General features: G+C 47.4%; 8 protein-coding genes across 8 annotated transcripts; 6 read left to right on the plus strand and 2 right to left on the minus strand.

Annotated features, from left to right (window-relative positions):
* Nucleotides 1–84: 84 nt before the first annotated feature.
* On the minus strand, nucleotides 85–3363 carry DFJ58DRAFT_818641 (AMP deaminase). Its single transcript, XM_041391875.1, has 13 exons — nucleotides 3153–3363; nucleotides 2903–3098; nucleotides 2431–2847; nucleotides 2192–2379; nucleotides 1963–2049; nucleotides 1653–1907; nucleotides 1358–1538; nucleotides 1115–1301; nucleotides 999–1060; nucleotides 702–938; nucleotides 564–568; nucleotides 366–506; nucleotides 85–312 (listed from the first exon to the last, which is right to left on the minus strand). The coding sequence occupies exons 1-13, from the start codon at nucleotides 3285–3287 to the stop codon at nucleotides 226–228; spliced, it is 2178 nt and encodes a 725-aa protein (XP_041236978.1). The 5' UTR covers nucleotides 3288–3363; the 3' UTR covers nucleotides 85–225.
* Nucleotides 3364–3473: 110 nt separating this feature from the next.
* Nucleotides 3474–5811, plus strand: DFJ58DRAFT_818643 (carbohydrate-binding module family 48 protein). Its single transcript, XM_041391876.1, has 3 exons — nucleotides 3474–4411; nucleotides 4463–5336; nucleotides 5391–5811. Exons 1-3 carry the CDS (start codon nucleotides 3555–3557, stop codon nucleotides 5421–5423), a joined length of 1764 nt encoding a protein of 587 aa, XP_041236979.1. The 5' UTR covers nucleotides 3474–3554; the 3' UTR covers nucleotides 5424–5811.
* A 2506-nt stretch (nucleotides 5812–8317) lies between these two features.
* On the plus strand, nucleotides 8318–9002 carry DFJ58DRAFT_865167 (uncharacterized protein; the record flags this gene model as incomplete). The annotated part of the gene is made up of 3 exons (XM_041394150.1): nucleotides 8318–8489; nucleotides 8544–8669; nucleotides 8722–9002. The coding sequence occupies 3 exons, from the start codon at nucleotides 8318–8320 to the stop codon at nucleotides 9000–9002; spliced, it is 579 nt and encodes a 192-aa protein (XP_041236980.1).
* A 3134-nt stretch (nucleotides 9003–12136) lies between these two features.
* On the plus strand, nucleotides 12137–14511 carry DFJ58DRAFT_865181 (uncharacterized protein; the record flags this gene model as incomplete). Its single annotated transcript, XM_041394151.1, has 6 exons — nucleotides 12137–12275; nucleotides 12426–13163; nucleotides 13215–13470; nucleotides 13508–13969; nucleotides 14025–14144; nucleotides 14196–14511. Coding segments are annotated over 6 exons (1926 nt in total), but the record flags the coding sequence as incomplete, so codon positions are not given.
* A 1158-nt stretch (nucleotides 14512–15669) lies between these two features.
* On the plus strand, nucleotides 15670–16998 carry DFJ58DRAFT_818652 (Fcf2-domain-containing protein). The gene is made up of 5 exons (XM_041391877.1): nucleotides 15670–16005; nucleotides 16056–16254; nucleotides 16311–16493; nucleotides 16546–16814; nucleotides 16868–16998. Exons 1-4 carry the CDS (start codon nucleotides 15677–15679, stop codon nucleotides 16762–16764), a joined length of 930 nt encoding a protein of 309 aa, XP_041236982.1. The 5' UTR covers nucleotides 15670–15676; the 3' UTR covers nucleotides 16765–16814; nucleotides 16868–16998.
* A 578-nt stretch (nucleotides 16999–17576) lies between these two features.
* DFJ58DRAFT_719115 (glycoside hydrolase family 71 protein) lies at nucleotides 17577–19309 on the plus strand (the record flags this gene model as incomplete). Its single annotated transcript, XM_041384570.1, has 7 exons — nucleotides 17577–17815; nucleotides 17871–17930; nucleotides 17981–18260; nucleotides 18307–18552; nucleotides 18605–18788; nucleotides 18843–18997; nucleotides 19049–19309. 7 exons carry the CDS (start codon nucleotides 17577–17579, stop codon nucleotides 19307–19309), a joined length of 1425 nt encoding a protein of 474 aa, XP_041236983.1.
* A 322-nt stretch (nucleotides 19310–19631) lies between these two features.
* DFJ58DRAFT_172924 (P-loop containing nucleoside triphosphate hydrolase protein) lies at nucleotides 19632–24226 on the plus strand. The gene is made up of 13 exons (XM_041379028.1): nucleotides 19632–19877; nucleotides 19928–19990; nucleotides 20041–20090; nucleotides 20141–20573; nucleotides 20622–21264; nucleotides 21318–22040; nucleotides 22094–22252; nucleotides 22305–22477; nucleotides 22528–23172; nucleotides 23221–23340; nucleotides 23395–23508; nucleotides 23562–23802; nucleotides 23850–24226. Exons 1-13 carry the CDS (start codon nucleotides 19683–19685, stop codon nucleotides 23999–24001), a joined length of 3711 nt encoding a protein of 1236 aa, XP_041236984.1. The 5' UTR covers nucleotides 19632–19682; the 3' UTR covers nucleotides 24002–24226.
* DFJ58DRAFT_818655 (uncharacterized protein) lies at nucleotides 24034–24929 on the minus strand (the record flags this gene model as incomplete). Its single annotated transcript, XM_041391878.1, has 1 exon — nucleotides 24034–24929. A coding segment is annotated over one exon (573 nt), but the record flags the coding sequence as incomplete, so codon positions are not given.
* Nucleotides 24930–26047: the final 1118 nt, after the last annotated feature.

Genomic DNA, 26047 nt, shown 5'->3' on the forward strand with positions numbered 1-26047 from the left:
TCACTGGGAGGCGCCTCTATCAACTTTTCCTTGGTCTTAGAACCTACAGTTCTCTTCGTCAGATGATCAGCTCCAGATCAGGAATACCGGAACTATGTCCTATAAAAGCACATCTATATCTGGAACCTTGAGAAGGCATAGTTACACTTGTTTGAGAGAAAACGGGATATATATCATACGGGTCCAATGCCACTATCACCAAATGATGCCATATCGAGCTCTTGACTACGTAGAGTGCTGCGACTTGATCATCGCAAGCTCGTCAAGTAGTATGCGGTGCCTATATGCTAGCCGAAGATTTGGCACGTTTGTCTGCGGTTGGTGAGTACATAAATAAGTCGAGTATACGGGAACAGTTCGTGTACCTTATGGATATCATTGCCTGCAGCGCCTGGTAGATACCACTCTTGACCGAGCCAATGCCTTTTGATCTCCATCTCAAAGCCACTTTGGATCACAGAGTTGCGAGCGAGCTCAGCTAGTGAACTTTGAGGAAGCTTGTAGATCTGTCATGTAGGTCAGTCATCAGTAAATGTTGGATTGGTGATTTGTAAACATCTTACATGAGCTGCAACACTGTATTCTTCTAGTAGTGGTTCCTATTACCAGTGTCCGAGTGAGTAGACAACAACGGTGCATCAGAGTCGGGGGCTTACCTTCGTAAAATGGAATTGCAATGGATCATCGGTGCTTAAACTCACATTCAAGCCCAACTTTGAAAAAGTCAGGAAGCGGGTTGCGCTCATAGGTCAGGAACAGCGCATTATTGCTTAAGGGACTCATAGCTAGCCCAATTTGTTTCAGGTAGAATAAGTACTGCAACGCGGGGACCTTGCGAAGCAGAATTCCATGTGAAATCGAGTGAGATGTAAGAAAGGCCGCGGTCAGGTGATCCGTGTCTCCTGCTTCACCGGCGTGAGGTCGGAATACGAACGTGTCTGCGTGGCAGTCAATTTCATTGATGGAAACTCAGAGGCAATCACAGAAATGAAACTCACTGAACCCTCGTGCTTTTCGCCAGTGGTTCAAGCTGGCCATATTTGCATACATGTAGTACATCCTGTCATCCAATGTTCAATTGATGAATAACAAATGCAGATAAGTCCCCACTCACCAATAAGAAAACGGAGGATTCTGCTTGGAGTCCCAGAGCCGAGGAAAGGGAAATTTGCGGTGGAATCGACGTTCCGCCTTAGATTCGTCATCCACGCTGTCGAAGCCAACGACACGTTGCAAAAATACATGAAGTTCAGGATGCGACTTTGGATCCTTCGTGACCTCAAAGAGTGGGCGGAAGACATCTACAATCACAGTACATTGTCGAGATGGATGAAATTATGAGACAAGAAGAACTTACTAATGACGATTTCTTCGAATGTGTCGAGTGCACCAGTCTCCTTGTACACTTGATACAGTCGAGGAACTTGAATGAGCCAGCGAACGTTGTGCGAAAACAAATCATTGTTGATGATCCATTTCGCAAGCTTGTCCCACTCATCCACGGATCTACCGTAAATACTGACACGCCATTCGCAGTTCTAAGAATATGATAAATACTCCGAGGGTCGCAAGTAGGACATTCGTACCTGGTATTTACTTTGCTCCACATCGTTCATGACCTCTGTGACATGTCAGAATGACGCAGAGAGAACATCACGAAGCATACCTCTGGTGATCTCAGCGAAGTATCTACCATCTATCTTATTATCTATTTTCAGGAAAATTTCTCTCAGCCTGGACTCGCCGATCGGATTGTACTTCAGGTTAAATTGATCGAACCGATGGAAGGAATCTTGGTGGGCGTGCATGTCGAGCGTATTGATGGATAGATCATATGCGCTCAGCTTGAGCGACTGAAACACTTGTTCCAGCGTCAAGTCTGTCCCATCACGGAAGATAACAACATCCTAAAGTAGCGAAACGTCTGAGTAGTTGATATACCACAGGTGAATTCATACAAACATGAGGGCTGCGTTTCATCTTGGACTTGATGAACCGCAAGAGGTGCTTCTGGTTCATGCAACTTGCTAGATGGACGTGCGTGTCCACCTTTCGCACATTGTAGAAGTCCCTTAAATCGCTTAAATCAGCCCATCACCTTGTACGTACAGTGGAGGAAGCACCTGTGCGGCACACTCTGCAGACGAATACCTCAAAAACATTGTGATGAATCTCGATAGTCTCCACGCACCTTCATGTCAGCTAATTCTTGAAACTCGTTCAGGAGACTGTACATCTCGAACTTGCTCGCCAGATACTTGAGCCTACGATATGCCATACTTTTTGCTGGACCATCGGAGATAACTCCGAGGACATAGTCTAGATCAACGAAGTACTCTCTGATAGTGGGTATATCGAAGAGTGGTTTCTTGGTTTCTGCTGGGAACACGGTTGGATCGAGTTCCTATGGCAGAAAGGGAGCAGAATTACCATCAGAGTTCGTGTATATTTGATATACGCCTTTGTCATCTATTTCAAACACCCACTCATGATTACCGGGTATTTGGCATTGAGAGAATTCGAATTGGTCGTCCGGTGTAACGCGACCATCTGCGCTAATGACCGTTTCTTTCGCCGCAAAGTGCCAGTGAGGTGGAGGAGGCTTCGGATATATGACCCAGGGCTCGTGAGGGCTGTTCTGGGATGCCGCTAAAGATTGGTTAACGTCGGGCTTGACCCCAGAAACGTCCGCCAGGCCCTCAGCCACGCCATGAAAGACACCGTCGTGGTCTCTGGGGTTATCTCCCAGCCTCTGTAAAGATTTCGTGATATATTTATCGCGAAGCTCAAGGCATTTCTGAAAAGACTGGACAACACGTGCAAGCTCTGGGGTGATTATGGTATCCACTGTAGAAACATATAACCTGAGGGGTCAGATTAGACACGTCAGATGAAGACGAACTGTGGCGCTGAACATCCGAAATCTGTTCTTTATCTTCATCGTCAGAGAAATGAGACGGATGTAACTCTTCAGTCGCTTGAATTTGAGGGGTTTCGCCAATAGAAGACAACGTGAAACTGGCAGATAGTGATGTACTGTCAGCCTGAGGATGCGCAACGTCGGAAGTATGACGCTGTGCCCATTTGTGTTCCACCATCTGATCATTCAAGATATGAGTCCAATGCATGTCTGTCGGGAAATACTATCTCACTTGTTGGAGGCTCTTCTCATCGGTATAGCCATAAAATCCGTCTCTGGTTTCGGGGATGGTCAAGCAAGAGCTCGATTCGACAACAACATTAGATGCTGGGGTGAGCGGTAAGGTAGGAGATGCATCTCCACTCATGTTTGGAGTCTTCAGTAAGAATTTTCGGATGTGGTGAACCAACGGTGGTCTTACAGACTCAGTACTTGCAATGAATCGGATGATGGCATTCAAAGTTTGTATGTATATAAATATCATTATTATTATTATTATTATTATTATTATCGGGACTTATCCTTTTGATAATAAACATTGTATCACCTCTTCCGAGTCTTGACACCATCGAGCTTAATTGTTACGACTAGGACGAAAAGAACGTCGTCAACGAACAACGGCCATCATCGTGAGATGGGAAATACCGCATCAAACACCAATCAAAGCTCACGCTCACCTGTCCCGAGCAGAAGAATTGATTCATCTGCGCGTCGACAAGCTCCCTCACATTCACCATCACCCAATCCCCATCAACCTCATCGCTCGTTACGGACAAAGAAAAAATCGCTCGAGCTTCCAGATCTTGCATCACTTTCCCTAACACCAGCAGCATCATACCACAACTCTGGGAATTCTTCCCCCTTATCACCCTACCGTCGACCACTGAGAACAACTTCCCCAATCCCGATTCCGATTCCTGCTTTGAACAATGGGACAATGAATAATGCCTCAAATACAGGCACTTCCCCTCGCGGGCGTCGGCCGGATTTGAAAGGCGCCCCAAACAGAGTTACTGATACGGGAAACTACTCGGCAGAACTTCTCTTGGATCACCCTCCATCTACGCATATCCCGGTGCAACATAGCCACCGCCCGCGAGGGAGCCCTTACTTCAGAGGCGCACCCCTGCAGTATAATTCCACTCATTCTTTCCCTTTGCGCGATCAATCTGCTCAGCCTCGTATGCAAGAGCTCTACGCCGAAAGTGAGATTGAGGCATCTGAACAACCTGATCCATCTGGTTTCGTTCAAGAGACCGTGCATTCAACCATCCCACTCGCCCTTCACAAAGCAGAAGAGGATATAACCAAATCGGCAAATGCTGACACCGACGGGGAGAATGGCCAACTGATGAATCTATCAAATCAATCACATGAGGAACCAAAAGAACCTGTCCCTGTGAAGATTACATGGAATGGTGGTGGGAAGAGCGTAGTCTTAGTTCGTGCTGGAGACGATGATTGGAAAGGTCGTCTGCCTATGGAGCCCGAGTACGTCATCTATTTTGCAGCCTTCGCCCTATTGTTAACAACATGTCATAGTGATCCATCGAGCGACAAATCGTGGTCTGCATTGGTACCACTCATGCCTGGTACTCATCATATTCGATTCATCGTCGATGAGCAATGGCGAGTAGCAGATGACTTGCCTACTGCCGTTGATGATGAAGGTAGTCTTGCAAATTACGTCGCTGTTCCTATTTCCGGCTTGACTCCACCCCACGTGTCGTCTGCTGTCCCTGCTACATCGGGGCGCCACCCACACCCTCATGCACACTCCTTTTGGTCAACAACAAGCTCTACGCACGGTTCCATTATGGATACATCTTCAAGCGATCCAAAGGGTATGTTTGCAAAGTGGACGGATGAAATCCCTGCAGGGCTTATGGCAGCTGCTCGGGAGGAAGAAGCCTATTTAGCGTATTCAGCTGGTCCCGAGTACGACCAGACACCTTATCAACATGTCCCTACTCCCAACATTCCACCTGCCCCTGGACTGCCACGGCATCTTGATAAACTGATACTGAATGCGAAACCTGGGCAATCTCCTGCAGGGAACAGGGGCAGGGAACGTGATCGGGAACGTGAACGTGAAAGGGAGCGCGAAAGCAAACGACGACAGGGACGATCCCTTTTGGGAATGACGAGCACCGTTGCTCGTGAGCTTCACAAGGAAGACAGAACTACAGAACTAGAAGCTCCTACAATTCCTATTACTACGGCAAGCGGCACGGATGTAACCAGCGTGCATCTGGCAGCCCCTGCGCATACTCGGTTAGGTCTTGATGGTCCTGGGCTCAGCGACGACGCTAGCGTTCTCCCTGTTCCATCTCATGTTGTGTTGCACCACTTGAGTACCAGTGCAATTCGCAATGGTGTCTTGGCCGTGGGTAATACTACACGATATCGCACGAAGGTTTACATTTTCGTATCATAGCATCCATCACGATTGCTGACCATGAAGCTACAGTATCTCACGACCATCTATTATAAACCTTCATGACGACTTATCGGCTGGCACAGTTGCATTTGTGCAATCAGGAGATCTGCCTGGATGTATGGCACAACGATTCGACAAATTCTGGACCGTCGGCCTGCTATCTCGACACCTTTCGAAGGCCTCTTATGTCGAGGCACTGTCGTCATACGCAGTCAATGATTCATTTTCCCTATTTTCTTTTCTTTTCCTTGCGAAGCTGGTTCTTTATATCTTCTACCAATCTTCTACTGCTCTTTTGTGATGACCGCTTGTACGACGTTCTATATTGCTGCACCACGACCGACCAGACATACATGACGGACTGACTAGTTACGATCTCAACATATTAGAATACCCACCAAAATGTATCTTCCGTATGTCTGGAAAACCGTAAATACAGTTGGATTATCTACTGCTGGAATTGGGCCTGAGATAAAGCAACTTCCTCAAGGTACCTAATTATATTGCAGTATATTGCTCGTAAAAAAAACTGCAAATTGAGTTTGTCACTTGCAACTTACGAAATAGACCTATGTAAGATTCTAAAACTGCTCTACGATCGAGATCTTGTACGAAAATAAACCATTTCATATCAATATTCAGATCGCGGATTGTCACTGGCTAAACCTTCATTAAAAGGACTCTCCAGGCCAGTCAGGTTCTCCTAGAAATTCACCTGCCGCACCAGGCTGCACTTTGCACTAAAGGAAGTCGTTGAGCATAGGATGATAGATATCGATATCAACCGTTTAATGCTACCGCAAATATTACAAAATTATGTCGAGGAAGGAGGTGATTGCTTCTGGATTGCGAAATAAAATTCGCAGCATAGTATGCATCCCCGGTTTTCCCAACAGCAACACGCTTTACGCTTTCATACCATCATCTTGTAGTTGCTCTTGTTGGCAATCGCCTTGGTTTCTACTCCCACCACGTTCGAAGTTCTAAGAAGAGCGGTGTATTCTGAATTTCTCGTCGCTGGAGTGCGGCGGAGCTTACTATTGATGAATCTGAGATTCATTCCTGACTGTCTCCGATTTCGAAGACTGTCAAAGGCCCTGCCACCGGCTGATTCCTGTAAATATCAATGTTCGGCTTGAATAAATCAAGCGTGCGCACTGCGCTTGCTCCTTGTATGTCGGGGGTGCGGCAACGTGAATGACCATGACAGCACATCCCCCGGAGGAAAACGAGAAGGAATGGAAGGAGCATGGTGACAACACCCATTATCACATCGAGAGCCTGAAGGAGGCCTAAATGTCCTCGCGCAAGCCGGGACCGCTGTACAGCATAGACATCACATCACGGACAAAGATACGTACAGAACGCGAACCTGGATATTGTAGGTAGTGTCCACCGGAGGGCTTGGCCCCAGCGGACGCCGCTGGGAATCACCGAAGATCAAAAAAAATGACAGCACTAATGGAACTGCCTAATGTCCTTTTTTGCATCGTTGTGCTGAGCATCTAAATGATCTTTACTAAGCCAAGAGTGCACTTACTGGACCAAGCACTTTGAATTCATGGTAATGGTCACCAGTCACGGTGCAGCTTCGCTCGCCGGAGCCGCGTCATGCCAGGTTGATACACCGTCGGTCAATACACTGACGTCATAGTAGGAGGTAAGTGGGAGCTGAATAAATGGATAATGTTTTTGGCCATCTACGTTCATGTAAGCTTGGATAAATAAGTTGGTCCTTACTCGATTTCATGTTCAAGAGCACACCTGGGACACAAACAATCAGTGTTCCGAAAGTCTCACTCTGAACTTTCCCATTCACATACTACTGAATGCTCGTCGGTGGCCATAGGATCATTGTTGTGCGAAAGACATCCTTCTCTAATCAGGCTGCTCGATCATAGCTGCCTATTTCAGTAAAAAATAGGCATTGCTTTCGCTCCAAGCTTTGTTCTGTTTTCGACAGCGGCTGTAAGTCCATGTGCTTGGGATTGGCAGTTATCAAAGATACTTACGTTGAATTACATGAGTATAGCATTTATGACAGTCTATGTGCCTATGTTCGCATTACTAGAGGGTAGTTTGAAGCAAGCATCGTCCTTGTATGTCTCAAAAATGAATGCATAGCCAGGATCGATGATAGTGGAACAATACATAGTCGGTGTTCGAATTTGAAATAGTCCAATGATAGGTGAGTAGTTCCGGGCCTATCATCGAGATCTAAATCAGCGCTAAGCGTCAGTGCATTCACGTACCATAACCCATAACTGGTCAGGACAGCCTTCAGTACTACGCATTGCAGCGATCATTTGTGTCCCACGGCTGACCTTGTCAATGATCAGTCACGGTAACTTCCGGGTCGCTGACTCTATAAATGCTGTTCGCTGTAGCAAAATGAAGGAGCGATTATACCGGAATCGATGAAAAACTTCCCGCTTAAGTATGACATCATGTCTCGGCATTGTGATTCTACCACCGATGCATTACTGTAGTACATACACAGGCGGATTGCAAGAGGGTCGCACCCGAACACGAGCATCTACACGAACTTTAAACTTTCGGGGCAACGTGACATTGATGCCCTCCGATTTCATTTTGATAGACCTGTCATCAAATGTCTAAATCACCACGGTCCAACCCAAAGATCTAACGAAACCTTGCACTCGCCGGGGTGCATTGACCGTGTGGAGACGTAAGCGAGGTCTTAGTTTCATGAGCGTCTGTGCACAGAAGGTGGTTTTGATCCGCATATTATTATAGTTAGTGGAAGCAAAATCGATAGGCCGCCTGATTCAAGTCTAGATCGGGAACCGCACTGTAAGGTGAGATTCCTTTGGGCAAGGTCTAGTAATCCGAAAAAACACAGAGCTTACGAAATATGCGTGGCGGGGCAGAGGATGCTATAAAAGCAGACTTCTAGCCCCACATGCAGACTCATTATTGCGCGATCGATTGCAAATATGCAGCTCTACCGCGGTACGCAAAGCTACCAGCGTCCCGCGAAGCAAAGCAAAATTGCATCGCAGAGGCAATATCGAGTCAAAGAGGGGGACGGGTTCCAGGAACTCCGCCTAGTGATTCACTCAGTGACAGGGGAAACTCCCCAGACCAGGCGCGAAACCTTGAAGAAAGGTATTGTTGTTCTGATACACGTTTCGCTTGCATGGTCACTTATCCCCTTCACAGCTGCAGAACTGCTGCAACAGTTGTCGAAAGAACATGAAGCGATTTCCAGGCATGAGCCACTCCAACCTTTGGAATTTTCGTCGGAATCATCCTATGAAATTGACGAGGGGTCCCACACGTCTTATGGTACGCACATTTGGGTCGCGAGTCGGCGACGAGTTCTCATAGACATTCATAGAACCTCTTGCAATGCCCAACAATGAAACATGGACAAACGCTATTGCACCATGCCAGTGGACAAGAAACAGTAGCCCAACATCAGACACATCGGCGACAAGCTCGATGCTAGAGTATCAAGGCCATCCTCAGGCAGAGATCCACCATGTCGTCGGTGGTGGGGGGGACTGGAATTTGGTTCATCCCACCCCTTCACAATTTCGACAGACCTCTTTCTCCGCGCAGTGGTCGCTCATTCACTCGAACATCGATCAAGTCCCATACTATAAAGAATGGGAGTAAATCAGATCACACCTCGTAATTCGAGGAATCCCTGAATAGTCATCTGTAGCGTATATAACTTAATTAGTCTCGCGGGTTCACATGCCTTGTAGCTTTTAGTCGTACTATATTGCGTATTTATCGGACTTATATACCCTTGGCATGTACCCAACGAGAGGGCGAATGAGAGAAGCACAAGCGTTCAGCATCCTGGCTGTTCTATAACAAGATATGCCGTTCATTGCATTAGTCACAATATCCGGATGTGACAGAAGTAATTCGGGCTGTGGTAGTAGTCCATGTGTGTCAGGGATCTTGACCATATCATTTCTGAGGCATATGGAATGCGTCAAGCCTTTGCTTAGCAAACAGAAAAAATCTGCAGGTGCGACGATAACCGCGCACTATTGGTCAAGATGCACTTCGAGTACACATACACTACTCGGATGTATGTGAGAGTTTTTATGCGCGTCCTTACCGGAGGACTGGTAAAAATGACATAAGGTAAGAATGTATGTCACCCTAAGTCGCAAAGAACCGAATAAAGTCACCGCGGTGTTCTTGATGCAACAATCATCTCATCTTTTCAGAACACGTCCCGAGAAGTGCAAAATACAAGCGCGCAGCTGCTGTTGCAAACACATAACATTTACACAGCGCTAAACGATCGAATCGTGATTGATTGCAATGAAGGGAAAAGATGGCAAAATTGGACACCCCCCCTGTATCCGAGATTAGGGTAACGCAAGAAGAGTGCACGACAAACCACAGGTTGTACTGAGATGTGATGCATTGATACCTATTGCCGTCAACCCACCGCAAGAATTATTTGATATGGTGCGTGGCTGAGCCAAGTACTGGCAGAAGTCAACCACACGGAGAGTGGCAGAGATGGATAGATTAGCAACCGATCACATCGAAGAACATGGGATGTGACCTCAGGGCCCTATCATGATGATGGTGTAATATTGGGAACATGTAACAGACGCCTGTGGCACCGTAACAGCAGGGAACGGCGACTTGTGATAAAACCTGCGATGATGAGTAGCGCTCGCTACGATCGATACTTACTATTGAGGGACTTACCAACACACGAAAAACCCGTCATGTGCCTTTTGCACAGGAAGCTATCAACAAGTTGGTATGTGTTCCTTCGAGCGGCCTGGCAGCCACATTCATTTACAGGAGGCCGATCAAGTACCTTAATCTAGAATCAAAAACATCCATGCGCGTGTGGAGTGATATTTATTTTCAGCGGCCTAGCAGCGGATGCAGCCGATCCGGAGAGGATGGAAATCGAGTGTACGCTTGACTCGGAAGAGCCAGTACGAAAGAGTTGAAAGCCGCGGCGCATCCACGACGATGCTCGAGCGCGATTGGTAATTTTAGGCAGACCAAATAGAAAGAAGACACTTCTTTGAAGCTCAAACCCTTCCTCTCACGGCGAGCGCCAATCGAGTGAGAAACGGAATTTACCGTACTCACTGCAGATTTGGACTTGAATCGTGCGAGTAACTATTACTTACCTTGGCACCACAACATGAACGTTGTTCGATTTGCACCCTGCGAGTCGCAATGAGAGCGAATGCGCCTTACAGAACAATATCGTCGCTGGCGGCTGTAAATTGCTTTTTGGCAACAGTGCGAGTGCATGCACTCTGCCTCGAACGCTTGCCTGCAAGTAGGTTGAAGTCACTGTATAGAAGATATGGTTCCGCCGCACCTACCCCTGCTCGAGGTGCCTGATGATGCCCTTTGATCCACAGTGATAATGTTCACTCTGATCCTAAGGGTTTCAATATTGCATGGTTATTTACCCACAATAATGGTACCGATGGTAGTGAAAATTTGTTTAGTTATCATGCATGAACGTAAGAATCCGTTGTGTACACTGGCATTCTGATAAAAATGAAGAACTCACGTGTTCCCAGTACTTGGCCCCTCGGAAAGATCCAGATGGAACCGGCGCTCGTAATGCTCCATCACTACCAAAAAATTATTGCGCTTGCATCCTGGTACGAGCATATCTCTGACATCGTTTAGCGTCACCTAGATGTCCTCGGAGGCCCGTCATCTTCGTCCCGAGATATCGTACACTTTGCAAACCTTGGTTTTATGGGAATTTCGATCGCTAGCTTGCACAGGTACAGTATGATTGAAGAACGTTCCAGTCGCCAAAGCTAGGGTACCTGGGAACTCTACAACTTGGCCTGCAGTAGTAGTTCTGACGATACTTTGTCTGCATCAGTTCACACGCTCCTTTGTCTCCTTACCTTTGTATTTGATCGGACAGAACGTGTCCTCGGTACTTTACATGCACAATCACTGGGCTGTGTAGAAAACACCATTGTGTCTGTGTTTCTTGGAGTCTGATAATCTGATAATCAGGATCAAAAAGCAGGGGACGTAAAAATTGCCGTTCCAACTACTAGAACTTAGATAACTACGTGAGTTGATGATCAATGTCATAAATTAAGATTAACACACCCCGACATTCAGCCTACTCTGGAGGATCGCTCTCGACTCCACTGCCTATGCATAGCCAGCACAAGCGTGCTTGGTGGATGGCGACGATGAGCACGGTAACGGTAAAACGGAGAATATTAGAATTTAACGACAGTGACTCGGAAGGGATGTATACGGCGACGGCGCGTTAAGGGTAACGACGAGGACGGACAACAGTTAGTAGCCCGGGAAATGTATGTATGGTACATATGTAGTAGTGAACAAATACAATAATACAATAAAAAAAATTCGTATTGGTGAAAAACAACCTGATAATGCACATAGCCAATCGTACAGGCACCATGCACACTAGTCCTGAACGCATTGATGCGTTTAGATTTCGAAATTTCAGCGCTCAACTAATCTACTTCGGAATGTTAACCCTAGGGTGTCGCCGTCCGCTGAACCATTTCAAATTCAAATATTGGTGATTTACCCACGCATCAACAACATTTATCCACGTGATTTTGTACCTTTCATATGCTCAATGAGCTGACCAGGTACCTACCATATGGTAGTGCCTGAGTTACATCAGTAGCATATCTAGCCAGTTTATCGGGGCCCAACTCGGTAACACTGGCAGCTGCTAGTGACTGCCCGGATTAACAAAGTCTAACGAAGTACACGACGACTTTAGCATGTCTAATACGACAGCAGGCGACCTCGCGAAGCTCACGGTCCCTCAGCTCAAAGTGTTATGCAAAGAACTCCGCATTGTTGGGTATTCGAAACTCGGGAAAGCTGCTCTGCTCCAGACATTAACTAATCATGGTAATAATGCTGCCCGCGGTGACCCTCAGCCTCAGCCTGCGATTTCGATCCAACCAATATCGAAAACAACAGCACCGGCGGGACACACAGGCCACCCAGCTGGCCTAGCTCCTGCACGCTCCACTGGAGTTACTGCTCTCGATCATACTTGCAATATACAGACAGCAGACAAAGACCTTACCGCCACATCCGCAGAACAATCTGCCCTACGCAAAGCACTGCCGGTGTCTGGTCCGGTACATCACCCAGCTGCCAACCATCATGCATCACCAACGGTTGTCGCTGCATCAAGCCCTGACGCTTCCAACGAGAGCCAGAGCACGAAACGGCCCCGTGTCTCTGCTATGTTTGAGTCTGCGAAGAGACAAAAACCCTCTCCTGTGAATGCTGCATCTATCTGTGATGCCACCTCCTCTTCAAATTCCACGGAGTCACCCATGGCTACTGGAACCCTCAAAGCAAGTACTGGTCTGACTTTTATCACCGAATCCTCGGCGGCGGCTAGTCATCTTCCACATGGCTCTAGTGCTAGCGCTTCATCAAACATAGTACCTATCATCACTCAGCCTCGAAATATCAACCTCGTCCAGAAAGGGTCTATAACAAAACTTCAAGGTCGATTCAAACCTCTCGTTTTCACAACAACTCCGATTATTGATGGTACATCAGTAACCTCCCAGCGAGTCTCCTACAACGACCACCGGACCGACAAAATTACTTCTACATCCCCAGATACTTTTAGCCTCGAGGCCGCCCCCATTTCGATACCATCCTTAATGAATATTACACTTCCGCCTAAGCTATCCGACAGAAAACGAGTTCAAAGCTGGGCAGTAATCCTTGCTGCGCTCACGGATCGAGATCGCCAGACTTGCACCCTGGTTTCTCGGACATTTCGATATGCAGGTAAGATACAATCCGGAGGTTTGACATTTCTCTAACGACAGTCTCATATAGTATACCTTTCTGCCGCGCATATACTCACTCAGAAGTATCATGGTCGCCGTCTAAACCAAATAATGAAGCGCCATCCACAAAACACAACAAATATGTGGCCCTACTTGCGTCAGCGTCAGAACGAAATGGTTTTCTGGAAACATGCGTTCCGAAATTCTTGGGTTGGAAGGTACCATTCTTCGCTTGGAATAGATCCTCTATCTGCACGTCTCTGGACGAGCGCAGATGACGAGAAGCAGGTGGTCGTAGCGCTGAGGTATGCTGTTTTTGGTTGAGGACAAAGCACTGTTGAGCATTAAGTTTAGATTTATCCTCACAAGACTTTGGTTCACGCTCTCTGTCGGGACGAATGAGCGAGATCCATCGGCGTGGCTAAAACATACTGTGGAAGATGCCCAAGAAGTTGTGAAAGGTGAGATCTGGGCCATCACGATTCGAGACAGAAATTCGTTATCCGAGTTCTACGTACTGGAATCCACTTGCGAAGTCATCGGCCGGGCACTCAACACTCCTAAACTTGAAGTCTACTCCTCTGGTTTGCGCGCCGACTGGTCAAGATACTTGTCGTCTCACACTGGCGTTTCTGCTGGGCCACGTAACTTAATCTCAGAAAACCTTCGGTGGGCGAATTACGAGGAATATGACCGAGGAATAAGCAGGCACTGGCTACGCCGCATCTCTGGTGAAGGCAATGTCGGCTTATCTAAAAAGGTGGTCGCTGAGCGATATGTCCTGGCGTGTGTGGTTGCCAATAGGTGATCTACTAAATGAGATGGCTCACTTCGGAACATATTGACAGTCGGCGAACAGCATTAGTGGCCAGTGGATGTCATCTAACCAGATGGCGCAAGAATACGCAGGTCTACCGTCTCAAGGAACCTTTGCAGCTATCAGAGGCGGAGCACCGAAGATAAACCTTTACCTACCAGCGTAAGCAGCGCTTTCGTATTTTGGCTCAGTGCTCTCAAGACTCCTTCATAGCCACCATCATGTTGAGAGCGTTCACTTCATCACACCAAAAGGTGTACCATTGCATCCGGCTCTTGCCGTCATGCAGACCCCAGCAAGAGAGTACATCGTCTTGAAGGACAATGGAATGCAAGTTGGATGCGAAGAAGATGGTGTTGCAAACGTGTGGATGCACGTCCTTGGATGCGACAAAAATGGTATAGCAGTTGTACGTTCTAAATGAATCATGATGCCTGTCTTGAAATAATGCCCGGTCATTGAGGATTTAAGTGACAATGGCCGTTTTATTTACTTCAAGTATACAGAAATCGCACCTCAGCAGATCATGTTTGTGCAACGAAATGTTGAACTTTCAGCTTCATCCTATAACACGATTCGATCCTATGTAATCTCAATCTCCTCCCGGCAGTCAAACCCTTTTGTTCTACGGTCCATGTGGGAGCCTTTCTTGACACGCAAGTGCAATGGGTATGCGATGTCATGACTACTCGCCATCATCGACACCGCTGGCGCTGGTCATCCACGCCTCAAGCTCGATAGATCTGTAATGGTCATCTCTTACAATAGGTGTTCTGCGCCTAGACCGCGTGGCGAGTACTATTTCAAGGTTTCGCCGCTTTGAATTCTCCAACTGCAGATATCTCGGCTCGCGCGTACCACCCTCAAACTTCAAAGACCTTGGGGGTCGCTAGATTGAGTTCCGGAATTTCTAGATCACGGTAGATCTGCACCAAATTAAAACACCACGCAAATTATTCACTCCCAACCGGATGCACGCGTTTGTACCTTGTATGTAAGCTCATTCTACATTCTTCACCCGTTCGATCAGTGCCACAAAAATTATGTTTGACACGATGCTAATTCAGAGCAGGCAAGTGCCGTCACTGTTGACTTTGAATCCTTTTCTTTCCCTCGGTGCCAACGGCGCGATACACATTTGGTTTTCAATTCACATCGCGTCAACTGCAGTGTTTAGTCGAGTTCATTCCGCGTTATCCCTCTCCAATTTGATATACGCTGGCTTGTCATTTCACCGGCGATTGCAATGTGCGTTTGCTATTTCCCATGCTAACCCCTGGAGGCTATCTGACATACGAGCATTCCCAGATCGATCTTTGTCCGCCACACATCTTACTGGCTCGTCAGTCTCGAGTTCGCCCTACATGCCGTGTCACATCGCTTTATAACGAGCTATCAACGTCGCCGGTGGATTTCTACGGATCATCATCAGTTTTTATGCCCTCCAGTAGGCCCGGACTGCGGAATGCATTTAGTTCGTCTTCGGTGGACTCTTTTTTTCGCGCCGAGCATAGATTTCTACGTGAACATAACCGTGACAAGCTGTGTGCTAGTAGTTTTCCATTAGCGCTGGAACCGCCATACCGAGAGACACCGGTCACCCGTCGGGTAATGGGTGATATTATGTAAGCAACGCACTATGTCCTATCGCCGACTAGTTAGGTTGCAAATATAAAATTCTACATTACACTATTATGTCGATCCCGCTTGCAGCAGTTCCAAGAAACACGATAGCAGCGAAAGAGAAAGGGAAACAAAAAGCTACCCAAGATGACTTCATCTCTTTCGACGACCTGGCGTCAGAAAGCTCTTCTTCGTCGGGCTCCAGCTCAAATTCATCCTCCGATAGCGACTCGGATTCGGACTCGGACGATGAAGAAATCACTGAAGAATACTTGCAGTCTCTTTTGGACAAAGCAAAATCAAATGCTCGAGAGTCAGCTAACATGAAAAAGGCACTCCGAGAAAATGCGTTTGGTGCTGGAGAAGACATTATCAAATTGGATGGTGATGAATCGGAGAAGTACTGCATGTTATGAAGAACATGCTTCATTTTGCTGAGTCTCGCTACAGGCCATTGCCGCCATTGGATCCTGGGGAACTTCCGCCTGCATATTTTGAATTTGTGAAAGATCGACGTGACGCCCCCGCAACTGTACGAGACCCAGACATACAGCGCGCAGAAGCAGCCACCTCTGGAACCGCTACTCCTGCACCCCCTCCAAAACCAACGCTTACTGGAAAAATAGCAACTAAAAAACAGCGAAAAGCTGTGAGTTTCACTATGATCCTATCAACTGAAGGACTCAGGGACGTGTATTATTTCAGATGAGAAATCAAACTGCTGGTCTAAGCTGGTTTGACCTTCCGGCACCCGCTGAAGCCGATCTGCCTCGATTGCATCGTGAAGTTGAAGCCCTTCGCCTGCGCAATCAACTTGATCCCAAGCGCTTCTACCGTAAAGAAGATGGCGACGGGAAGGGTATCAAAGGACTCCCGAAACATTTTGCTGTAGGTTTCTAACGCGATCTATCATATCGCACAGGCTTATTTTTCGACTTAGATTGGCACCATTGTGACTACAAACACGCCATTTGGCACAGCAAGTACGGACAACCTTCCTCGTGCTCATCGCAAGAGAACATTGGTCGATGAATTAGTCGATGATGCAGAAGCGCGACGATATGCAAAGAGGAAATTCGAGGACCTGCAGACCGTGAGGGGTGCGAGAGGAAAGAATACCTTACACCAAAAGAACGCGTTGCGCAGGCCAAAGTGGTGATTGCACTCTCACCTAGGCCAGGCTAATCGTTCGTTAGAACCATGACCCTTGTATGTACGACAAGTGATGTGATTGGTCGAGGCGTTGATTTGCTTGTTCCCAGGCACATTAACTTTGTCCGTATGCTACGATGCATGAGAATGGTCAACACGCGCGGGTCCATGTACGGCATCTCACTATAAATTAAACGTGCGCTGATAACTGTGCCTGATGAAGAATTCAACGATAAAAACACATAGGTTGAATTCACTTGACCTGGCATAACCATGCCGTCGTTGAGATTTGGATGAGCCATCGCTTTTGCTAATTTGCTCGAGAGTCGGTCAGCCGAATTCAAGAATTTCAAGTCGAAGGCTTCGCATTGTGGAGGTCACGTGATGAGTCACATGGAACAATAAGCTTGGCGGACCGCCGCGGCGTTGTCATTGTTCTGAGCTTGAGCTTGTTTTTGTGACATTCCTTGTCCATTGGTTAGTATCAAGCGCCGAAACGATGATCATATATATAATAAGAAATGAGTCCAAACCCACATCTCTTCTCTCTCTCACTCTCTGATCAGTTCCAGCATCGTGGCGGCCGTGCCGCAAACTCTTTATCAACCCTACAGTCGCTTCCTATCACTCGTTTGACTTCTGGTGTCACCAGCCACAATGCTCGTGCACTTTCCACTCGTTGTTCTTTCTTTTGTCGCTCTTTCCTTAGCTTCTCCCTTGGGGATTGTCCGACACATAAACCGTTGGAACCACAATTCTGCTGTCAGGACACAGCCTGTACTACGTGCCCTCAATTCGTCTGCTGGACCATCCTCCAGCATGACACCTACTTCTTCCTTTTCGGTAACTACGACGACGACTTCACAGGCGCCCACCAGTACAAGTTCTCCTTCTGTATCATCAAAATATGTTATTTCACACTTCATGGTCGGAAACTCATACCCCTATACCGTGGATAATTGGCTCGCGGACATCATTCTTGCACATTCCAGTGGAATCGATGGCTTTGCTCTGAATGTAGGAGTGGATACTTGGCAGCCTTCGCAGGTGGCCAACGCGTAAGTCCCTGTGTTTTTAACTGAGCAATAGACTCTTGATTCAGCAAATTCATAGTTACCAAGCAGCTCTCCAGTCTGGAACTGGGTTCAAGCTTTTCATGTCCTTTGATATGTCGTAAGTTGATTATCCCTTTCATCTTCTTCAGCGAATCCTCATTCGTACAGTTCTTTGCCTTGTACCACAGCTTCCGATGCTGCAATTCTTCGTACTTATATAACTACCTATGCCACGCACCCAAATCAGTTGATTTACAACGGCCGCGTTATGGCCTCAACTTTCTCTGGCGAAACTTGCACTTTTGGACAGGGATCCGTCGTTTCTGGATGGTCTACTCAATTCGTACAACAATTGACAGGATCTTCCGCAGTTCATTTTGTGCCATCATTTTTCGTCGATCCATCACAGTTTAATACTTACAGTGGGGTGATCAATGGCATGTTCAACGTAAGTTCTTCCAGTATCGCAATTTGCATAAATTTAATTTTCTCAGTGGAATTCCGGATGGCCAATTCAAGTCACGACTTCATATGTATCGTCCATACCTGGTCTACTTGGAGACATCGCTAGTGGTCTATCCTCCACCGTCAGCTCTCTATTGTCTAATGTCATCGGGTCAACGAGTCCGGACGAGACATACATCTCGAGTTTGGCTGCAATGAGTGGCGGTCAATCGTACATGGCAGCTGTGTCTCCGTGGTTTTTCACCCATTATGGCCCGTCAACTTACAACAAAAACGTGAGTCGCCCTTCCGTCGTACATATTGCGAATACTCACAAGGCTCCTGTAGTGGATTTACCTCAGCGATGATCACTTGTACACTACTCGGTGGGAGTCGTTGATCAATATTCGCGACCAGGTAGATTTCGTACAAGTCATTTCTTGGAATGATTTCGGAGAGTCGCATTATATTGGTCCGATAGAGGGAGACCAACCCATGAGTCAAGCATGGGTCGATGGCAATGATCACACTGGTGCGCATTCAAGTCTATGCAGATGATGATCCGATGCTAACTTAGGTCCTTTAGGCTGGCTCAATCTAACGTCCTATTACGCCGCAGCCTTCAAGACAGGAACATACCCCACTCCGACCAAAGACCAGCTCGTAATGTGGTCGCGTCCACATTCTGCCTTGGCTTCTGCGTCAAATGACCCGGTTGGACCACCAACCAATTACCAGATTGTATGTACTTCGTTGATATCAGGGTGCTTATCTCAAGTACGATAAATCTAGACTTCAGACAATGTCTGGGCCGTGGTCCTAGCGACCTCCCCTGCCACAGTCGTACTCTCGACATCATCTAGTCAATCACAAACTTTCAACGTCCCGGCCGGCGTTTCGAAGTTAGCTGTACCCATCCAACCCGGCGGGACCATGCAAGGCACACTAACCCGAGGAGGGCAGACCGTCATCGATCTGCAGGCAACAAACTTCACTTTTGAGGCTAACCCAACGACATATAACTTTAATGTCCTCGTTGTTGCCTCCCCTTAGTCTCATGTTCGGTCCTTGCCATTCTCGAAAAAATTTCGGTTGATGTGATTCCGGAAAAGTAAATTAATCATACCATCATTAGATGTGGTGTTACATTTCCGAGCTTGAGTGCACTGTATCTCTATCTTCTGCTAGCTACCATCTGCGCTGGTGTACGCCATACTTACCTTGCTAGCAAGGTTTCTCTTTCTCGTAATAAAATCAATTTGCGGCGCAAAATATCGGACTACTCATGAGTACTTGAGTCAGCAGCGTGTAGGACTTCGATTTGACTTCAAAAAACATGCCCGCCCCTGATTACATAACCATTTTTTATCATTGACAAGTATATGCTGCAACTTTCACCAAGGTCCAAGACGGCCTGACATTTCATATGGACCTTAAGCATGAGCAGCACAATTCCAAGGCGCGCCGATCCACGGCAGGCTCGAGGAAGAAGGGGAAGTCACGTCATAAAAGTAACGGTGTCATCCCTACAGCCGATGCACCTGACCCCAACGCCGCGATCCTTGAATACAAGTCACTCGAAGATAAGGAGCGCGACAGAAAAGAAAGGCTTGTAAGAGAGGTCTGTCCGTAACATTCATGTAGGCAGGGAGACGCTAATATGGGCCGAAGCTTGCAGCACAGTCAGAATCCAAAGTATCGAGACAGAAGCGGAAGAGGCTGGAAAAGTATGTTGTGCGTGAATCTCCTTACCTTCCAGAAGAGCTGTATAACGGTTCCTGTAGGAAAAAAAGCTGAGAAAAGAAGAGAGACTCGTGATTTTTGAGAAGCTAGCGTATGTCAAGTTCCTGCATTTTATCGTCGCATCTCCACAGAGGTTTGTAGTCAGACCCAAGCTCAAACTTCAAGCCTTGATCTTCAATCATCTTCTACTCTTGGTACAGGAGCTACCTCCACAGCTCGGGAACGCCAGGAGAAGCTAGAAGACAAGGAAGTACGTCGCGCTATGGAGGGCCAGCCCAATAAACGTCGACGGCGCCATAACGATTTCACTGTTCATGAACACGGATATAGCGAGGACGAATCTGATGCGATGAATGGAGTTGACTTTGTTGAGAAAACTGATAAGACGCCAGAACAACATGATGAACATGAGGGCCCAGTGACGAAGGAGTTCTTCGCGGATCCTCCTACGGCTTCGACAGTCTCCCAGCCAGCTCTATCCGTTTTCACCGTTGGCGGAGCCCTTAAACGGAATCCTGATGGCTCTGTCGTGGCACCCCTAGTCGTGAATAAAAAGAGTGCAAAGAGTCGAATGGTATGTACGCCCTGACCGGGGGACTTTCGAACTGACACTTTCTCTCAGAAGGCCTCATTCCCGAACTGGAAAAGAAGGGTACCACCGACAGGGATTTCAGAACAGGAATCAGACTCATCGTTCGACAGCTCTGATTCGGCCTATGATACGGATGAAGAACAGGAAAACGAAAATCGAGAAGGGGAAATCTCGGTTGTAGGTTCAGACGGGGAAGAAGAGCGCCCTCTACCTGCCAAGAAACGCCTTGGATTTAAGGACTGGGCCGTAACACAGCTCAACACAGCGAAAGGCCATGATATTACTGAAGGGACCCCGCCGTCGCTCGAAACCGAATATCCAGCCGCACCCCCACCTAAAAAACGAAAGTCGTTATCGTCGCAACCGAATTCAATGCGCGGCCCCTTGGGTGAAGACCTAAAGCTTCCTTCTACATCCTTTGCAGAATGCATGACAAAAACCCAAGAAACTTTCTCTAAATCCTCTTCTAGAGGTATAAAGTCTGTGTCCATCATTCGTCCCCTTGATATCCAGGAGTCCAGGATGCAGTTGCCTATCATTGCAGAAGAGCAGCCCATCATGGAAACCATAATGTTCAATCCGGTAGTAATCATTTGCGGTGAAACTGGTAGCGGAAAGACTACTCAGGTCCCACAATTTCTCTATGAAGCCGGGTTTGGTGATCCTACTGGAGGTGAGTTTGTTCGTACGGGTATATCTCATGATAACTGATATTGGTGTACGCAGAAAACCCGGGCATGATAGGCGTTACGCAGCCAAGGCGAGTTGCGGCAATGTCAATGGCATCTCGAGTGGCTCGTGAATTGTCCTTGACCTCCTCCCGCGTGTCGTACCAAATCCGATACGATGCAACTGTGTCTCCTTCAACTACGATCAAATTCATGACCGATGGGGTACTTTTGCGTGAACTTGCTACCGATTTCTTGCTCTTAAAATATTCGGTGATTATCATCGACGAAGCGCATGAGCGTAGTATGAACACCGACATCTTGATTGGCGTCCTTAGTCGGGTAATCAAGCTACGCGAACAAATGTGGAAGGACGGCACAGAGGGTACGAGACCCCTACGGCTTATCATCATGTCGGCGACCCTACGCGTCGGCGACTTCGCAGAAAATCAGACGCTCTTTTCGTCGCCGCCTCCGGTTATTAATGTTGATGCTCGCCAACACCCTGTAACAATACACTTCAACCGGCGGACGTCTACTGATTATGTGCGCGAAGCAGTCAAGAAAGCGGCCAAGATTCATGCTCGTTTGCCGCCGGGAGATATCCTCATATTCTTGACAGGGCAAAATGAAATTCAGGGCGTCTGCAAGAAGCTCGAGGCACGATATGGCAGAAAAGCTCTAGAGGCAAGAAAGAGGAGAAGACAAGTTGTCCAAGCTTCTTCTATTTTCGCAGAATCCGTTGCCAGTGAAGTTCCTTGTCCTGTTGCTCTGCCTCACGGTAGGTAATTTTAAGCAGTCGTCTAATGATTTTATCTCAAAAGGAACCCACAGCCGACATTGAAGCCGAAGATATCGAGTTTGGCGTTCACGAGCAGGAGTTAGCACTCGATGTTGACGGAGACCTCGCGGAGGAAGATCCTGAAGGCCTCGATAGTGACGATGAAGATGGTGTCAACGCTGAACTCGGCATCGATATCGAGGAGTGTGACGGTAACTTTTTTGATATATTGATATTTGACAAGCTAAAGCAACACGGATCTAGTCCCAATGCACGTCGTCCCTCTGTACTCGCTCTTGCCAAGCGAGAAACAGATGCGAGTTTTTGATGCACCACCAGCAGGCTATCGTTTGGTGGTAGTATCAACAAATGTTGCGGAGACCTCCCTTACGATCCCGAATATACGCTATGTAATCGATTGTGGCCGAGCGAAAGAGGTACGAGCATCTCGATCGATAGTGAGAAGCATACTCTGACAGTGTATAAGCGACATTATGATATGGCGAGCGGTATTCAGTCATTTCAAGTCAGTTGGATCTCCAAGGCTTCCGCCGCCCAGCGAGCTGGTCGCGCGGGTCGTACAGGTCCAGGACATTGCTATAGGCTTTACTCTTCCGCTCTTTACGAGCATTATTTCGAGTCATTTTCACAGCCTGAAATTCTGCGCACGCCGATTGAGGGAGTCGTTTTGCAGATGAAGAGCATGAACATTGACGCCGTTGTCAATTTCCCTTTCCCAACTCCTCCAGATAGGCAAGTATTGAAAAAGGCTGAGACGGTCCTCACTCGTCTTGGCGCCCTCAGTAGCGCACCTCTCGTATCGCAAGCGGGAGTGTCTATGTCAACGATCGGGGGGCAAGTGACGCCTCTAGGGAAGGCGATGAGCTTGTTCCCGCTTTCCCCGCGCTTCTCTCGAATGCTTGTTGGGAGTCAACAACATGGTTGTCTACCCTATGTGATCTCGATTGTGGCAGCTATGTCGGTCGGGGACCCTTTTCTTCGTGAAGAAGGGTTAGATGCCGATAGCGAGTCCGATGATGACGATGAAGGATTGGGACACATCAAGAACGCTTCCGTCAGAGCGAAAGAGGCGAGGAAGACCCGACGACGGACATTCTTTGAGTCTCAGCAGGCTCGTCTTCCATCTCTTTGTCCAACATTTTGCTGAACACTGAAACAGGTTCATGGATCGCTGGGTAATTTCAATAGTGACATTTTCAGATTCCTCTCGGTTGTCGGGGCCTACGAGTATTCTGGAGGGGGTCACCAGTTTTGTAAGGCCCATTTTGTAAGGCCCAAGGTATGTCTGCTAGTCATGATATTCAGCTCACAGCAACATGACGGGAGACTACAGGCTATGGAAGAAATACACAAACTGCGAGCTCAACTGAGCAGCATTGCAGAAGCAAATTTCCACAACGCTGAAGTTGGCTTCAAAAAAAACATACGACCTCCCAACGACACACAGGTGACTGGTGTCCTGTTCATGCCATTCTACCTTCGATGACACCATTCTTTTAGCTAAAAGCTATCCGTCAACTACTTGCCGCTGCCTTTATTGATCAAGTAGCAGTACGGAAAGATTTAATACAAAAAAGCGCCAGTGGGGGGAAGTTTTCAACTGCTAAAGGTGTCCCGTATGCGGCGGTGGGAGTATCCGGGGATGTTTTCATTCATCCAACGTCTGTGCTTGCAAATCGCCCTCCGCCAGACTATCTCGTCTTTTCTGAAGTAGTCCAAACATCACGGACCTGGATCAAAGGTCTGTTGCTGCTGCTGCAAATCTAATAAATGCTGACAAACATGAAGGACTAACGGTCATAAATCCTGTATGGCTGTCGAGTCTTGGAAAACAGAGTATGTGCACGTTTTCCAAACCTTCGAGAAACAATGCGGGGGTGATGATGTCTATACCGCGGTTTGGGCCAGATCAGTGGGAGCTGCCTCCTGTGAAAGTGTGATTAACATACAGCCTAGACCGCCGTCTGGCGGCAAAACCCTAGATGTATTTGAATTCCTTTTATCACATTCAATTTTCTCAATCACGGGCACTCTACTTATCGAGTATTTAACCCACTCTATCTTTAAAGTTCCCTCAGTTCTTTTCCAATCCAACCGGACTGGTACCTGGTGATGATTGCGTGAATGACTCTTATTTTCTTACTGTGCCGCTACATCAAGTCTTTGACTTCGAATATCGGTACATCAGCATACGATTTCAACACCTGATTTCAATGTAAGTAGTGCCACATATTCATAAAATAAAGAGAACTGGCAATGGTAAGATGTATGTACTTTTTTTCCAGACCTTCGGAATCATAATTTTTGGAACTTCACCACCCACGTCTCAGGGTGATCCCCAACGCCCGGAACGAATCTCCTCGAAAAAACTTCATCCTTGACCAGCCCCATGAATGCAACGCTGGATCCAAGCCAGTCGACACGGAGTAGCAGCGGCTCTCGCTGCACAGGCCTCTCAAAGCTCACTGTGGGTCTAGTGCGTGCCGCAGAATTTGAGCTCCCGTGCAACGCAAGTTGTATCCATAGACGACGATCGCATGCTCTGATAAGACTCGCACGTTTTTCGTCTCCAGCAGTGCCCCACTCCATGTCTGTAAGTGGGCACTGCAATTCAGCGTACAGAGTAGAGAGAACGTCAAGACACGTCACAACCTCTTCTCCGACACTTGGGCGGATGTCAAACGCCCAAGGAAAATCTGGGCTGACAAGCCGTATCTGCCTAGGCCTTTTAGGCGTAAGTGGGACGCGGAGGAACTCGTACCCGCAGCCCGCAAATGGAGATGATGATGGAAAATGGAGAGAGGCGGGCGGATAGCGCAGGTCGTATATCAATGGTACCGGTAGTGGCGCGAAAAACGGATGGGGGTGTACTGGCGGGAGGTATAAGAATCAATCCACAACCATAAGTGCGACTAAGCCGTACCCTTTTGGGTGCCGTTGATGTTTGATGGCATTTTTCGTCGTGTGGAATGATCATCTAGGAAACCGTACAATTGAACATCTTGTAAGTTAATAAAACGAAGGCAGACGCGTACACATGAGCCATGCATTCTCTGTATCATGTTGAGTTCTGGTGCGCATCTCAGAAGCGCCTTGGAGAGACAAAGCATAAGCGCTACCTTTATCCAAATTAAGTTGTATAATGACCTGAACAGATGGCGACAGAAACTTACCGTTCCATGGCCATGAATGAGGGACGTTGCGGCGTTGAGAGTCAACGTGACCCATCATACCAGCAGATGCTAAGAAAGCGAATTAAACTTTAATGACAATAGAACCATAGAAAGGGAAATCACCTTGCGCCCAACAAAATGTGCCGGGGTGACTTGCATAGGGATGAGGTTCTAGTAATAAGTGAGCATGAAGTCCTAATAGATTTAGAATTGCAACTACGGTTATTGGTGGTAGTAATATTATAAGGATGGCGCGAGGGGGTATCAATAGCACAAGCAACACGGGGAAGTTGTATTGGGGGGCGGACCCATCCTGCGTAGCGAGCATTGTGCAAGGGTGGAGGCGAGATGGTGGGCTTAGGGGAGACATACTGGCACTGCGAAGGTGGATGAGCTGTAGAAAGCATGGGGAGAAGGTGATGATGTGTGGAGACTAGGGATGCTCAAGGCATTGTGGTGAGGATTATATACGTTGAGATGTCCTGCATTACAATCGGCGAAAGTTATCTTCAGCATAGCACCTCCTGCAGACGTAGTATTTCAATTTAAAGAGCAGTGCAGTTATAAACTTTAACCCTGTTTTGGATGTGGGACGACGGCATGATAAGGCCTAGGTGAAGGCCTATTATAGCTAGTGTTTATGACACAGCAGAATATCATATGGCAGAGCGCACTGCAGTTACAAGTTACAAAGACCTGTTTGGGATGTGGGATGCTGCCATAATAAGGGTGAACGTTTGAACGCCTAGTACGACTTTCAAATTACGGCACACCAATATGCATAGCAGAGCGTTGCCTGTCTAAATATTTGAG

The sequence above is a fragment of the Suillus subalutaceus genome, assembly GCF_016647625.1.
Source record: "Suillus subalutaceus strain FC151 chromosome Unknown DFJ58scaffold_197, whole genome shotgun sequence".
Taxonomy (NCBI): Eukaryota; Fungi; Basidiomycota; class Agaricomycetes; order Boletales; family Suillaceae; genus Suillus; species Suillus subalutaceus.

Bases quoted from the DNA above. Each gene is read 5' to 3' on its own strand.
- DFJ58DRAFT_818652 (XM_041391877.1), top strand. From the start codon at position 15,677: ATGTCGATCCCGCTTGCAGCAGTTCCAAGAAACACGATAGCAGCGAAA. The intron at 16,255-16,310 runs GTGAGTTTCACT...GTATTATTTCAG, and splicing joins CTAAAAAACAGCGAAAAGCT to ATGAGAAATCAAACTGCTGG. The intron at 16,494-16,545 runs GTAGGTTTCTAA...TTTTCGACTTAG, and splicing joins GACTCCCGAAACATTTTGCT to ATTGGCACCATTGTGACTAC.
- DFJ58DRAFT_172924 (XM_041379028.1), top strand. From the start codon at position 19,683: ATGGACCTTAAGCATGAGCAGCACAATTCCAAGGCGCGCCGATCCACG. The intron at 19,878-19,927 runs GTCTGTCCGTAA...TATGGGCCGAAG, and splicing joins AAGAAAGGCTTGTAAGAGAG to CTTGCAGCACAGTCAGAATC. The intron at 21,265-21,317 runs GTGAGTTTGTTC...TGGTGTACGCAG, and splicing joins GTTTGGTGATCCTACTGGAG to AAAACCCGGGCATGATAGGC.
- DFJ58DRAFT_818641 (XM_041391875.1), bottom strand. From the start codon at position 3,287: ATGAGTGGAGATGCATCTCCTACCTTACCGCTCACCCCAGCATCTAAT. The intron at 2,380-2,430 runs GTAATTCTGCTC...CCGTGTTCCCAG, and splicing joins AATATACACGAACTCTGATG to CAGAAACCAAGAAACCACTC. The intron at 1,302-1,357 runs GTAAGTTCTTCT...CTGTGATTGTAG, and splicing joins ATTCGAAGAAATCGTCATTA to ATGTCTTCCGCCCACTCTTT.
- DFJ58DRAFT_818643 (XM_041391876.1), top strand. From the start codon at position 3,555: ATGGGAAATACCGCATCAAACACCAATCAAAGCTCACGCTCACCTGTC. The intron at 4,412-4,462 runs GTACGTCATCTA...AACATGTCATAG, and splicing joins CGTCTGCCTATGGAGCCCGA to TGATCCATCGAGCGACAAAT. The intron at 5,337-5,390 runs GTTTACATTTTC...ATGAAGCTACAG, and splicing joins CTACACGATATCGCACGAAG to TATCTCACGACCATCTATTA.